The 16,027-nt window shown below is 34.1% G+C and overlaps 2 protein-coding genes across 7 annotated transcripts in view; one reads left to right on the forward strand and one right to left on the reverse strand.

Annotated features, from left to right (window-relative positions):
• The window catches only part of LOC126757669 (poly(U)-binding-splicing factor half pint), a 277,161-nt gene that overhangs the window by 254,663 nt on the left and 6,471 nt on the right, over positions 1-16,027 (reverse strand). For all 6 annotated transcript variants that reach the window (XR_007666766.1, XM_050471767.1, XM_050471760.1 and 3 more), the window contains exon 2: positions 11,708-13,008. Coding sequence is in view for 5 of the 6 variants with exons in the window: in XM_050471767.1 (XP_050327724.1) it covers positions 11,708-11,811 (104 nt within the window). In the remaining variant the exon portion in view is untranslated. The remainder of the gene's footprint in view (positions 1-11,707; positions 13,009-16,027) is intronic.
• Positions 1-16,027, forward strand: part of LOC126757750 (60S ribosomal protein L3) — a 275,465-nt gene that overhangs the window by 199,121 nt on the left and 60,317 nt on the right. The window lies entirely within an intron of this gene.

A 16,027-nucleotide genomic window follows, 5' to 3' on the forward strand; every position in this document is an offset into this window, starting at 1 on the left:
AAAAAATGGCGCATCCTGGTGACATTGATCCTGACTCTGCTGGTGGTCTGAAAAAAAAAATCAAAAGAAATTCTTAATCAGTAAAGATGCTGTTATAGTCCCTACCTCAGGGAACACGAAAATGTTTTTTTTTGAAAAATGGCGACTGCCTGAAAATAAAAATCATTTTTTACGCTTTTTTTTGAAATTCAAGAATTTTTTTAAAATACCTATTGAAAACAAAAATTTTGACACGATGCTGGTAAAAACGATAAAGGATTATATAAAGAAGGTTCACACAAAATTTCAAGTAAATCGGTTGTATAGAACTTGAGATAATGCCGGTACCGTGTGGAAAAAAGTAGTTTCGAGAAAAACGCGTTTAAAAAAGTGAGTCAAGCCGAAACGGGCTAGGTACTGCGTCACTAAAGTAACTGTAGCTCTTAAAATAATTTTAATTTTTAAAAATCCTTTGGAGCATACATATGTTCTTAAGGGTCTAAACTTTAAATATATGAAAAACAAAAAATCGAATTTTTCAAAATTCTAGAGTAGAGTACCCCCTTAAAGACGGTCAAGAGATCGTTGAAGACATGCCTCGTTCTGTACGATTTTCGACCTCTTCAACTGATGAAAGTATTACACAAGAAAGAGATATGGTCCTTGAAAATCGCCAGGCAAGTGTTATAGTGATGGCAAGAAAGCTCGACATCTCTCGGGAGTTCGTTGGAATGAAATGGTGGATATTTAATTTAATTGAATTTTAAAATTTTTTATGAATAAAAGCAAATGCAGAACTTTCTTATTCTTATTTTGAGGTATAAAAGCAACAAAAATAAGGTATGTACAACCCGTGTCTAAAATGCTGATGACCGGTGTAATGGGCTTGCATATAATAGTAAGATTGCATAAATCGTGATATTTCACGCTATGAAAAATTTGCAAATAAAGGTTTCATGATGATTAACGCCTACAAAAACAGATTTGCCAATCAGTTAACTATAAAATTAAGGTTTCGCAACGGGAAATATTTAAACAAAGTACTTTTTTCGTTTAAGAAAGACATTAATTAGTGCTGCTTGCGATTTTTTGTTTAAATGTAAAGTTTTATAAATTGCATGGCACGACAAAATCTTTGAACAGAGCTCCTGGAAATGGATTAGCAAAAAATAAACAAAATATCAACTAGAATAGACCTAAATTTAAGGAGTCTGCGTAACCGATTTTTAACTTCAGTGGAGCTAAGTTCAGAGTTGAAGGAGGGATATTCGGCGGATGTAAGTGCCCGCAGGCTCTACAGCATGGGCCTTAAGGCGAGAAGACCAAGAAAAAAGACTTCTCTAAATGCAAAATTGAGCACAGTACGCCTCATTTTTGCACGAGAACATCGAAACTGAATTCTAGAAGATTAGAAGATTGTTACGTGGTTCGGGGTGGAATTTCCTACTATAGTTGCAGTGAATTTGCATTTATAAATTGTTCTTTAATTGCTTCTGGATACATTGACATTATTAAGCACTTTTTGGAGCCAACAATGGATGCCTTGTTTCCTATAATCATCGACTCAATATTACAGCATGACTCTGCGCCGTGCCATCGCGCAAAAAATAAGTATTGTATATATTATAATCATTCCTCTTTTCTCTTAGAAATAAGCAATACACAAAATCTTTTTGAAATATCGTATATTAAAGGTGAAAATGATGATTGGAGCGAGGCGGTATAAGAACTCTGAAATGGCTGAGAAATAGCCCAGATTTAAATCCTATCGAGAATTACTGGGCTATTTCGAGAAAACAAGGAAAACTCCTAAGACAAAGCAGAGTTAAAATTAGCTTGGAATACCGAAAAATTTTCGGCAATTTGATTCGTATTTTTCGAAATTCCGAGAGTAGTAATTTTATTAACCACTAGAAAGACATGAATTTAAGTAATTTATGCTATAATGAGAACATAGGTTAAGGTTTTTAGTTTTTTTGTTCAGAGATTTTCAGTTCCAAACTTACTCCATTTACGAAAAATAAATCGATCACGTGATTGAGTTTTTCTGATATAAAAAAAATATATTAATATTAAGTCTATATTTCATAGCTAATTAAAAGCAAAGTTATTATTTTCATAAAACTTGAATATGAAAATATTTGTAAAAGTAAAAAATCATAAATTTTAACACAATATTGCTATAAATCACTCTTCCATTGTAGTAAGCACTCTAAATTATAATTTTTATGTTCATTTCGTTTTGAAGTTAGTTCAAAAAATGCAAGAAACGAGGCGGGTGGAGGCACATGCACACGAACAAATAGTATATTCGTGCGTTATCAAGCGGCGTTATGGTAATTATTCAACGCTCCGCGCCAATACGTTAATTGTAATTAATATCTTTCGATGAAATTAGCAAATGCGCGACGACACACAAAGTCGCGTTGTAAATTTGCGACCAAAAGAAAATATTTAATGCAGAAAAATTAAAACAAAAACTCAATTTATTCATGTTGCATTATGTAGCAAGACACAAATCGAGTTCATTATCTGCAAGGTTGCTCTACTTTCATAGGCAAAGCGGCATAAATACCAAAATGCGCTGAAGCAATAAGAAAAACAACAGCGATAAATCCAAAAAATATGCAATGAACGTTTAATAAATTTTTGCTCGTGGCTGTGAGTACGGTTATAACAAATTGTAAAGCTTATGAAAATAAAATCGAGATATATCTATGCCTAGATTTATATACTAATATGTAGTATATACATATGTGGGTATGTATGTAAATTACATATACATATACATATGTATATAGAAGCAAACTAAGGCGAACTGCAAGTAAATGTCGATAACAGGCGTATGTATAATACACACAACAACAAAAACAAATAAAAAACAAAACAACAAAAACAAATAAGAAACCAAAACAACAAAAATCATAAAAAGAAAGCCAAACAAATCACAAGCCATTCCTTATGTAAAATAGGGTATTTGGAGCACTCGAGACCGGCGCCCAAGACAACAAGGAAATAGACGAAATGTTGATTGGATTTAAAGTGACAGTAATAAATGGCAACAAATGCGCGCGGCCAAAACGTCAGTGCTGCGAGTATTTTGCTTTGCCGCGCCAACGTCAACGCTCAAAGTCAGCACACAACAACACGCGGCGTTGCGCATCGCTACGTTTAATTTACATTTTCATTTTCCTTTTCATTTCATTTGTGTGTGCGCGCGTGTATTGGTGTATTCATGTACGCGTGTGTGTGTGTGCGTGTGTGTGTTTTGCCTATTCGTCTGCTTATTTTCAATGGCACACAAAAAGCTTGAGCGCGTGCGGCGGAAAAGTTGCGGCGTTTAAGTGTGTGTGTGTGCGCGCTGAGTAGTTGTTGTTGCGGCAGCGTTTGCCATGCCGCATGACCATTCGTCACGCAGCGATTTCGTTGTTGTCGTTTGGGATTATCAACACTCTACTAGTTCATTTGCTTTTGTTTTCCCGAACGCTTGAGCACTTCAGACCAGCTGTTCTTCCACTCAGGTGTGTGTGTGTGTGTGGACTTGGGCGCGCCGTAGTAAAGGAAATTCATCAAATTTTGCTAGAACATATTCATACGCAATTTCGTGCAGTTGTTCGTTCACTTAATTTTATTTTAGGTATTGTCAAACTATTTTCGTTTCGAAATAATTTTAAAAATAATATTTACTTAGGCAAATGTCGACGAAATTCCATAACTAGAGTGCGAGAGCCGTTATAATTGGGTCATTATTCTTAAAAAATCAACACTAAGGATTCTGAGATTTTTATACTCTTGCAACATGCTGCTACAGAGTATAGTAGTACACCTTAACGGTTGGCAAAAAAAATACGAGTTCGTAGATGGTCGTAATCGGACCACTGCCACGCCCACAACCGTCATGAATCGAAAATGTATAAAGCGCCAAAGCTAAGCACTGAACTAAGATATAAAACTGTAATTTGCCACATAAGATCGCAGTAGCAAGTGGCACCTGTGGGCAAAACAATTTAAAAAGTGGGCGTGCCCCTGCCTTCTAATAAGTTTAATGCTTATCTATAGGAACTTTTACCAACATTGTGAAAATTAATCAAATCGGATGATAACCCTGCTCTCTCTACAAATAACGGTACTGTTAAAAACTACAGGACAAGCTACTCAAGTCCCTCGGAACTGAGTATATGAACCCAATGTTTATATACGTAGTTGACTTTTTACCGAAAATATCGGTCAATCCTTTCCTGACTGTAATATGTCTGAGTACTACAAATAGGTTGAATTGGGTCAATACTTCCTTTAGTCCCCATATACTTAATATAAAGGTTTTCGAACTTGCGTGTGCCCTTATACCGCATGCATTGGCCAATATGTGAGTTGTCTTAATAAAATTAAGGGAGCGTTTTTTCTTATAACGGTGCATAATTGTGCTTAGAATGAGTAAAGTCGGGTGTATAACTAACAAGCTTTATGTACATAAACTTAGTTCCCTGGCTTTACTCCGTGCATGTTGCAAAAGTATGCAACGTTCGGTTGCATCAGAACTTAGCGCTTCCTTACTTGTTTCGTTCAAAATTTACTCACCGATGGATGGAATAGAAAAAGAGATGTTCAAGGTATTATGCTATTCCTGCACCTTAATTTTCAACGATTCTACGGCACTTCATAGCTTAAAATAGCATGTCGTTATGTTACACTGTCGAGCTTTCAACAAGGTGATCAAATTTAATATGAAAGCTTTCTTGGACACAGTTCTTAGCACATTAAACGTATTATTTTGCTTAAATGGTATTAACCGTTACGCGATTTTGTTGGCAAAAAGTTGTATTTTGAGAGCGAAACATGTTCCTTGGATACTATCTTGTGTGTGGAAGTTCTTATAAGAAGCTTAATGAGCTCATACCAGGCTTTTTATTGATTATACTAGAAGGTTAGCAAAGATCGGATTGAACTAGTGAACTGTTACAACAAGGCCAAATTGGTCTATTTTATGGTTGCCTGGATGACTGGGCTTGTGAGAGAGAGAGAGATTCAGTATGTACCTTATCGGCTTTCTCTCGACCTTCAGTTAAATACTAATTCTTTCTGAACTGAGTTCCATTGGACTCATTTCACGACTACAACTTATAAACTTAACATCCGACATGCATTCATATTTGATCGTAATGATTTATATTGAGTTTAGATTCAGCACTATTGTACTTTGAAGCTCCATTCGATCTCAAAATGGAATTCCCTGTGATACGTTCCCTGAGCAACTTATTTGCCATAAGCGCAGAGTCTGCACTCAGTGGAGCAATCATCGCAACTATTCCTCATTTATCAAAACATTAGAGCGACAAAGAAAACAAAAACAACGACACAACCGTCAATCATCAACAGCAATAACATATATGTAAAGCTGTTGCTAACAACGACGATGGCACGCCCCACCAACCCCCATGTCGCATACGCCCAACGCTAACTAAATTGTATGCAGCAAAGCCAAACAGCAAATCGTTAGCGTAATTAGTTTAATTGTGCTGGCAATTTGCGGATGTCAAGGAGAAGGCAGCAACTGGCAAGAATGGCAAGAGTGGCAAGCAAAGATACGGTCTACGAAATCGGGCGAAGCAAATATTTTTCTAGCTGGATATGTAGATAGATGCCTTGAAGTGTAAATAGGTTTTGTTTATATTTATTATTAAATTTTGCTTATTTGTTATAACATATATGTGCATGTGTGTAGGATTATATGTATGTATTGAGGGCTTGCAAGGAATTCCATTTTAGTTGTGCGTATTTCCGTGAAATATGATTAGATACCATTCATTTATTTCCTTTACTGAGCTTTGGATGGTACCGAGATACATATGTACATATGTATGTATATAAAAATAAATATATTCGAATACATACTTACATATCTACATTCGAAGAAAATGTCTAAATTATTTCTATTTAGAGACTTCTGAATAATTTACTTTCATTTAAAGATTTTGTGTTGTTTTCAGCTTTCTTCTTTAATACGAGGACGGTTTAATAGGTGAGTGATTTTTCTGTCATTGCTCTCAAACATTTTAAAAGCAATATCACTGCTATGTATAACTATATAACGAAAATTTGGTATAGTTTCCCGGAATAATTAAGAAATTGATGGGGAAAATGTTCTTGGTAGTCGAAAAAGTCTTTTCGTATTTTGTCAATAGATGTCGTTGCAGTCGTATATCTCCAGTGCTACCAATCACATTGTATCATACCATACAGTGTTGAAAAGGTGAGATTTTAGGCTTCATTGAAGTAAAAATTTAAATTCGGAAAAAAGTTAGAACTGTTCAAAAATGAGTGAAAATAATGAAGAAAATCGCTATATGTATTTTGAATTTTTTGTATAAAAAGGACACACAAGCCACTAATGATAACGGTTCGCTCGCCTCCGTTCTAGAAATTTCTAAGTGAGTGACGCACCTCGCTCTGATCGACCTATCGTTGAAAAAGTCGATGATTCGTCAAAAACTGGGAATGCTAGCCTGGGAAGTTTTGATGCAACCACCATATAGCCCTGACCTTGCACGATCGGACTACCATTTGTTTCGGTCAATACAGAAATCCCTTAATGGAGTAAAGTTGGCTTCAAGAAAAAAAACTGTGAAAATTAGTTGTCGCAGTTTTTCGCCGAGAAAGCAGAAAAGTTTTACCCTGATGGAATAATGTCTCTAGCGGAAAATGGCGAAAAGTGGTCGGCCAAAATGGTACATATGTATTTGGTTCATTAAAGTTCATTATAAATATAAAAAAAAATAAGTTGATTAGAAATACGAAAAGACTTTTTCGACTACCCTATATATTATTCAAAGTTATATGTAAGGATATACTAGTATTCGAGGCCACAGATAATTTCATGAAGGCTTTGTTTTGCCGCAAAAAATATAATCATGTAAAGATGAAAGCAATTATCGAATTCAAAATAACAACTTGTGAGAATCACTCTTCTTTTTGTTATAAACTTTTATAAAAAAATATTTACAAAAATTTACAAAAATCACAGATCTAACAAACAACTCTGAAAGTAAAAAATCAGATTGCATAAGCCACCATTGAATGAGTAATTGAAAAAATAAGCAATTTTTTGCATTCTAATCCGCAGCTTTTGTATATTTTAATTAAAATATTTCGACAGAAGCTTGTCGGTGCGCTCGCATTTTGTTTTCGTTGCGGACTTTAACTTTCGATCTCGATGCTGTTAATGACGCGTGCACACACACATACGAACATATAACTGACTTTATGATTTTAACAGCGCATTTTTGCGGTTTTCTCTTTTACTGAACATATGTACATATGTTTACGAGCATACATACATATGTGCATATGTGGAATATATACAAACGTACACACATCCACCAAAATATGTTAATTCTACGAAATTCAACCGCTTAAGCTAGAAACAAAGCTTAAATGAATACAAACGCGTGATTTTGAGCGAATTGATAATTCGTCAGCGGCCTTTTTACAACTTGATTTTGCTTTTTACTTATTTCTACAAAGATTTTTTGTTGTTTTTTTTCAGTTTTTTCTATTTTTTGTATTTTATGCTCGTGTAAACTTTTATATACACGCATATATTTCGATTTTATTGCTGGGGCAATAAAATTAGTGTGTTTAAATGTGCGCATGCGTAGAGATTTTTATCACTGCGCGAGGGATTTGTCGAAGCGCGCCAATGCACAGCCGTTGATTAGCGTGTTTTTGCAGAGAAGACAAATACACGCGGCGTATTTATGCTTCTGTTCTTGTAGATTTGTTGGTTTCATGAAACGCTGATGGCCCTGTGGAAACACACCAGCGTTAAGTCATTTCGATTAACAATGTCAGCTTCATCAGCAAGGCAACAACTTTGAGTGTACAAGTTCAAAATTCAGCACCCAAATTCAGAGTATGTGCTTAATTTTATCATTTCATCGCGTAAAACCCTCACCTCAACATATGCCTAGTCAAATTTATCTTATATAATTATCAAATAAAACAAGTGACCTTGGAAAGTCCAAACAATGCTGCTGTTCGCTCCAATTTGTGAGAGGCGTCGTTGTTATTGCTTTCTTAGTAATTGAAAATTTTTGAAGCCACTGTCAACACAAAATACATACAGACACTTAGTCATACACACATTATTGACACATAAATATATGTACATAAAGGGTGTTCCAAAATCACCGCAAAATTTGAATATTTATGTATAAAATTGTTGACAACCATAAAAAAACTAATCCACAGCTGACAGTTTGCTTAGTAAAAGTGAAGCGTTACACGATAGAACAACGTTTCTTCATCATTTTGAACAATATTTCCAAAATAATGAAAGCTTGGCGATCGCAGTTCGAAAATTTCACGCAAAATATGGTCGGACTAGTGTTTTAATTCGTCAACTGTGATGATTAATTGAAATTGCGGCAATCTTGTGTAAATATTGGAACACTCTGTATATATAATATGCATTCTATCTGTACCTTCAATCAATTCAAGAGGCAATTAAGCTTAGAATTGGACCTTTGCATGAAATTGACTAGCACACACACACTTAAACAAATGCCACTTAATTTAATACATAAAACTGTAGATTTTATACTTATTTGACCTCTATTCAGCATCCTGTCCTTACGTAGACATACCGGTATACAGGGTTTTCCAATAGGGATGATATGATTTCTAACTGTCGCTTCGGCATTTTTCCCATTGTACTCAATAGTGTTTACAATTTCATCATGGAAAGATATACGCAAGAACAACGCTTACAAATTATTCAATTTTATTATCGAAAAATAAAGAAAATCATCTCTTCCGATAAGGCTCACTTTCATCTGAGTACTGCAGTAAATAAACAAAACCGTCGATTCTGAAGCGAAGAAAATCCACAAATTATTCAAGAACAACTATTACATTCACCTAAATTGACAGTTTGATGGGGTTTTTGACCTGGCGGAATCATCGATGTGTACTTCTTTCGAAATGAAACTGATGACACCATCATCCTCGGTAAAGATCGATAACAACAAACTGCAATTGGAGGAAGTTGTGTTCATCGAATTCGTTACTGCAAAAGAATTCGTGGAGGCCATTTAAATTGTGTTAATATTCAGAACTTAATTCTGTCGATTGCATTTCACATTAAGTAAAAAACATTTGAATTACAACTGGTGTATTTTTCTCTAAGAAATCGTATCACTCTTATCGGAAAACTCTGTATAACATATTATATAATTTAGGTAAATGAATAAACTTTGAAGCAACACCATTCACTTCTAAATCTATTTATAGAAAAGTTAAAAAAAATATTTTAGAGATCAAAACACTATAAGCGAGCATACTCCAGTGCTTGTGCATACATATTTACACACATATATAATAAGAGAGTTATAATTCCCATAGACAAAATAAAATGACTTGGCGGCTGGATACGTTTACATACATTTTTGCTAAGACCCTGTAGGAAAATGTTAGCCTTTTTCTTTCATTACCTTCGTACTTATACACACGATTACACTAAAGCTCAAACGCCGAAGTTAAATTACTATTCCACTGAGTTCGTCGACAACTTGGAACAGCTAAGTCAATCGGTACAGGTAAAAAAATGAAAATTTTTAAAAATAATGAAATATGGGGAAGTTAAGTTATTTTCCCAACCATCTAACAACCGGATGGTTTGCTCAGGAACTGTTAACTGTTGGTTTATTTGTCTACGATTTCCTAAAAGATTGATTCCATTATGATACCGCATTTAAGTAATTCCAAACTACATCATTCAAGGGAAGTAGTTTCAGAGAAGAGAAAATTTAAAAATTGTTCGGTTACTTGTTTTGGTCACGTAGTCGATTAATCTCCAAGAAATGATTTGTTTTTTTAACCTGAAACACCCAATAAAATATAACAGCTGAGGTAACAGAGATAGGGTCGCTGAAACCGCCCAACTTAGAAGAGCTTTGAAGATTTGCAGAACCATTTGCGAAAACCCTCAAATTTGAGATTTACTTGAATGATCTTTTCGAAACATTTCTTGCAGAACCTCCTCCAGTGGTTATATGGTATATTTAAGCTCTGCATTTTCATTGAACATTTTTAACAGGAACGACAGACATAGGGTTGACATTTTCACATTTAAAGTGTCAGCCAGTCGAGCAACTGGCCAACCGGCCCAAAGTCGTAAGCGCCACAGTCAGCCTCAACACCAGCCAAGCAAAGCAAGTAGAAAACAGCAGCAATTTTATTAAAGAACAGCAAGTCGTATAAATGCTGGGAGGTCGGATGAAGAATGATTTGCTTTAAGTGATACCAATTTGCATATTAAAATCGCGTCGAAGCGAGCGAATATAAATAAAATAAATAAAAACAGAGCATAAGGAGTAGTAACCGTAGCAGAGTGAAATGGAAGAATGGTATAAAATGGCAGAAGGTGCTTACTAGTGAGAGGAAAGCGCGCGAAGAGCTCCAACAAGGAGGTTGCCAGCAGTAAAATCAAGAGTAACAGAAAACAAGTGGTGGAAAAAGCAAAATGAAACGTAGAGCAGTGAACCGTGCTCAACTCATGCCACATGCCGCACGCCACATGGCACTTGCTACTTGCCACATGCCGGCACATGGCACACGCAAAGTAAGGTGGTTTTACGACTAGAATGTTTCGCGACATTTTCGGTGCTTTCAACGACGTTAGCCGCTGAGTTCGCACAGAAACTTAACTTTAAGCGCGCATGTTTGGAAATTCGCAATGCTAAAATCGCTGGACCATGTAGTTAATTGTAGATGTAATAAATGTAATGTTGATTTTTCCCCTATGGACTTATAAAATGGACTTATAAAATTTGCGTAATAGTAAGTCTGCCCCTTAAACAGCGATTGTAACATACATTTCCAAAGCTGTCGAATTTGCAATACCAGAACTGAATCATAAATACTTTTGTTTATGCTATCAAGACGACAAATTGGGGCTATATAACGAGTTGTGGAACCGAAATCCCATATATTTGGCTTCAACTCATTTCGAAGACAATATTGCTTTATGAGAAATCTATTTAAAATATAAACGAGTTTGATGAAAGAATTTAATGCGAAAACCGAGATGAACAGAGTTTACTTCTTCTCTGGTCAAGCTGGATTATAGATAAATCTGGCAAAAAATAGAAGTTGTTGAATTGGTATTTCCAGAAAAGGGTCAAAATCAGACATTGCTGGTTTACAGAGCTCAATTTAATAATATGCAGCTTATTAGAAGCTCGAATAAATATTTCAGTTTGAAGAATATAAGACTCAATTATAACGTTAAAATTGGAGGTTATGTGGAACATGTACCAGGTCTAACAAATTTAAGCAGCTATTAAGATCCCAAGTGATGGTTATACACTCTCACACTTTAAGTGGACGTACAAACCCATACATACACACACACAACACATCGTGGGTGCCTGGCACACTTGTAGCCAAGTGAGTTTGACATACACATGTACATGTCAAAACTTTGCGCTGAACAAAAGGCGAAAGAAAAAACTGCAAAGTTGCAAATTTATTATGAATAAAGCTTAAATACTGAATAATTGAAAGAGTTGTCAAGAAGAAATGTGCGTACGACTGTATGAAAGTACGAAAGTGCAAAAAGATGAAAGAATGTGTAATTATATGTATAAGTACGTAAGTGTATAAGTAAGTACGTAAGTGTGTAAGTAATTGCAATAAGTGCGAAAGTAGGTAAGTAAGCCGCTGTGTTTACCTTAGATTTGGAACCGCTGCTGCTGCGGCGGCCGCCTGTAACGGTGGTGGCACATTGTACGGGAATGGTAGTTTGGCGGCTAATGCGGGATTCTCGAAAAGCATCTTGACTGATTTGGCTGCTTACTGCTGCTGCTGTTAATTGAATGCTGTTGAATGAATAAACACACTGACGCGCAATATAATGCAATTATTTTATAATTATTTTTGCTTGGCCCAGTGGCAACGGATAATTTAATTTTGTTATATTTATGAAATTTCTCCTCACTGAATTTGCACTGCGCGCGATTATTAAAATTTTCTTTCACTTACATATATCCACTTAATTACAATTTTTTTTACAACTCAAACACTTTATGTTGCTTTTTGCTATATATTTTCGATATATATATTTTTAAATATTTTTTATTGGTAACTTAAGCTTAGTAGTAACTTAAGCACTTTCATTAAGTAGAGTTGGAAAAATGCTTTCGAATTCATGCGTGAAAAATCTTTTTTTTATTTAATAATTTTATATTTATGTTATAATTCTCAAATATTTTTTTCTATTTTTATTCTTATTATTATATGAAACTTGTGTGGTTTAAGAATAACAATTAAATTTATTACAAATTTGTTGCTTTTCACTTAATTTGTTAGCAGTTTTTTTTGCTTACAGTTAAACAAGTGAATTCGCTTGCTATTTAGTTGTTGAAATCTTTCCGATTTTACAGAAATCAATTTATATTTTTTTGACTTTCACTTAATTTGTATTTTCAGATAAACATTGCTAGCCCAGCTAGGAGATTTCTTGAGTTTTCTTTTTATTTTACTTTAGAAAATCTTTGCTTTTAACAATTTTTGAAAATTCCATGGATTTTAATATATTTTTAAATATACTGATTTTGCTATTATATATTTTTGTTTATGTAGCTGTAATAAATTCACTGTTCTCAATTTATTAATTATATGCAGAAAATTTTTGTTGTTGTTTCAGTGATTTAAATTATATATTTAATTTTAACAGTAGTTTTTTGTAATTATTTATTTTTTTATTATTAGTTGGTGTGTTTTAATTGAAAATATTATTTTTTTATTTGTTATTTCACTTAACTTTTATTAAATTTTTTGTTGTTTGTAACACTTTAGTTGTTATTTATGGGTTATAACTTTTTTATATTTTTTTTATATTCAAATTCTTTCCTTACTCTTCACTCATTTGTATATTTTTCACACACAGTTCTGAAATATTTTGCACAATGTTGCTGTAATTTGTTGCTTATAGACTGGACACTTTACTGCTTTGGTGCTGACTGGGTTGTGCTGAAATGAAGTAGAAAATAATTATTTTATATTATAGCACATTAAAAAATAGTTTTTTCAATAAAAGTAGAAAACACAATAACAAATAAAATTTTAATATAAATAAATTGTTAAAAACAATTTTAAGGAAATACCACTCTTTAAAATGTACATACATATGGATAGATAAGATATATAGTTTTGTTGTTTTATAAAGACAAAATTAAAAAAATAAATATATAAGAAATAATAAAAAAAAAATTTAATTAAAATTCATTACAAAATATTTATATTAAATTAAATAAAAAATGCAAATATGCGATTTCCTCTCCTTTAAAACAACATTGATTCCCTACTATTTTTCTTAGTATTCATAAATGCACCTACGAAACTATAACGAACATTAGCTAATTGCCTCGAGCACAATGCTGGGCGTGAGGGCGGCTGTGGAGCGCCACGGGAAACGCTCATGTGCAGTACGTCGCCAGCTGACTTGTTTGCTGATTACGTTTTAATTAAAAATCTTTGTTTTTCACTTGGCAATAGGAACAATAAAACACACTCCAAAAAGAAGTAGTGATTGCGGCAACAACAAAAATTAGTTGAAATTTCCAACTAATCAACCAAAACATTTGCGTTCATGATAAAAGAAATTAAAGTCGTCAACTGCGCTGTGTGCCAACGACGCGACGCCGTGAAATCAAAACTCTCCGCCTGTTTTCTCGCACACACTTAATTGCCTCAGGAGGGCGGAGGGGCGTGTAGGTGCGAAGAAAACGAGAAGGTGGCACTGGCATACAGCCGCACACTCGAATTGCTGCCTTTGCAAGTACTTTTTTTTGTTTTTGCTCCTCAACCCTTTTCCATTTTCATTTGTATTAATATTACCTTTTTAGTGCTTTAATATTACGCTTTTGTAGCTTTTTTTGCCACTTTTACGGACACTCTTTTATGGCACTTCATTAAGAATTTAGGGTGACCTTTACCGTCTGCATGGCAACAATTATGCTCTTGATTTTTAGGTTATGATTTTTCATGTTTGTTATGCCGTTAGGCTGAAATTAACTTTCAGTTGTTGGATTGTTGTGGCACGAATGGCACGAGAAGGTCCATTAGCTACGTCTGTCGTTCTCACAGTTGCTGGCAACAAATCGCTCATCTAGCAAAATACAAAAATAAGCAATATCCGTAAGAAATAGTATGTTTTTATTCCCTTAAAGTCGAAGAAGAACAATCATGTTAGAAGCTTAGTCATCAAAAATTTAATAGAAGATCCTTGACTCTAGAAAAATTCGAGAAAATTCAAACATTTTAAGCCACTGTTGTTTATTTACATATGCGTTCCCCATAAATGAGAGTTCCATTTCAAATCTCGAATTGAAGTCAAAAAACAACTAAGATATTTTTTTTTTCATTTGGACCTGCTTTTACAGATTTAACAATTCTTCAATTTGATGTTGATGTAGGCCGTTTCTATTACTATTGTTGACTTCCACAACACATTTGTGTAGCTCAATTGTGCATTTAAATATTCCATACCTGTGGAGCTTAGGAAAATAATCTGCAAAAGTCTAAGCTTATTTGCCACTTAATGAATAAAACGGAAGGAGGTTAAAAACTTTATTGACGGAAAATATTATATGCGCTTACTCATATCTATGTGTACACATAGAGACATACATACATATATGTATGAATGCAGATATATCAATTTAAACAGGTATATAAAACTAGAACGACGAAAAGGCAAACTTTTATAGCAAAAACGCGGCAGAGTAATCAAAAATTTATACTCACGGATATACGGGCGGGCATAAGTGCATACGTATCCTTGGGAATGAAAGCGAGTACATGCAATAATACGTAATGAGTAACAGTACAATGAAGTCACCAGTGGCGACGCGGGAGCAATATTTAATACAAATAAGATAGGCTTGGATATGACTCAATTCAAGTGAGAAAGTAGATTCTACAGTATTTTTCAATTAATTGCAAAGAGCTTCTATCGTTTAAGAAACTCTTGAATTTTTTAACAATTATTTAAATATTTACTCAGTAAAAAAAGAAAAAAGTTTAACTTCTGTTGCTTCAAAGCTATAACACCCTTCATAAATACTAAAGATTCCTTACAACAACTTTTATCAGTTTGTTTGGAAGCTATATACTATAAGGACTCGATCTCTACAATTCATTTGGAGATTGCACCGTTCCCAGGCCAAATCTGATGTCTCGACAATTAAAAAACTTTCCCTAACAAGTACTTGATTGCGATTGTTCAATTCGTAAGGCAAATACATATGTATATGCTATAGTGATCCGATCAGAAAGATTTCTGCGGAACTTGCTCTAGTGCTTTAAGCAATATACCAGTCAAATTTCTTGGAGATATTTAGTCAATTAAAATAGTTATTTTTTTAGTTTCAGATGTGTCAAAAAATGAGCGATACAAACGGACGGCCGAAGAGACGGACGGACATGGCTAAATTGACTTAGCTCATCCCACTGATAGCTTATATAAATTCTATATATAATCTCTGACTTTTTGTTGTGGGTGTTACTAATATCGTGGCTTAATATTTCCTGCTCAGGGTATAAATATTATAGGCACCTTTAAGTTTTAAAGAGTTTCCACTACGGTATTCGGGAAATTGGGATTATGTTTTATAACAGATAAAATAGTAGTTTTCAATATTGAAAGTAGATCTTAGAAATGTTCCATGTCATGATTCAAGCAAAAAAGTTATGAAATCTGCTTTATTTGTTTTGGGTTGTCGTTACTGGTATTTTTTAAGCACTACTGTAAGCATGCATACATACATATGTAATATGATATATAAACCGCTAAGGTGAAACTTCCTGAGGAGCGGCTGCTTAAAAGGACATAAAAAATTGCTATATACACACACATACATACATATGTACATATGCATCTAGATAACCAATAACAATCGAAATCGTAACCTTCTACCACGGCATCACGCACCAGCCTAACTGCCTACGAGGTCACAGATATACAATGTACACATATTTACAATTTTAC

Source organism: Bactrocera neohumeralis, chromosome 2 (assembly GCF_024586455.1).
Source record: "Bactrocera neohumeralis isolate Rockhampton chromosome 2, APGP_CSIRO_Bneo_wtdbg2-racon-allhic-juicebox.fasta_v2, whole genome shotgun sequence".
NCBI lineage: Eukaryota > Metazoa > Arthropoda > Insecta > Diptera > Tephritidae > Bactrocera > Bactrocera neohumeralis.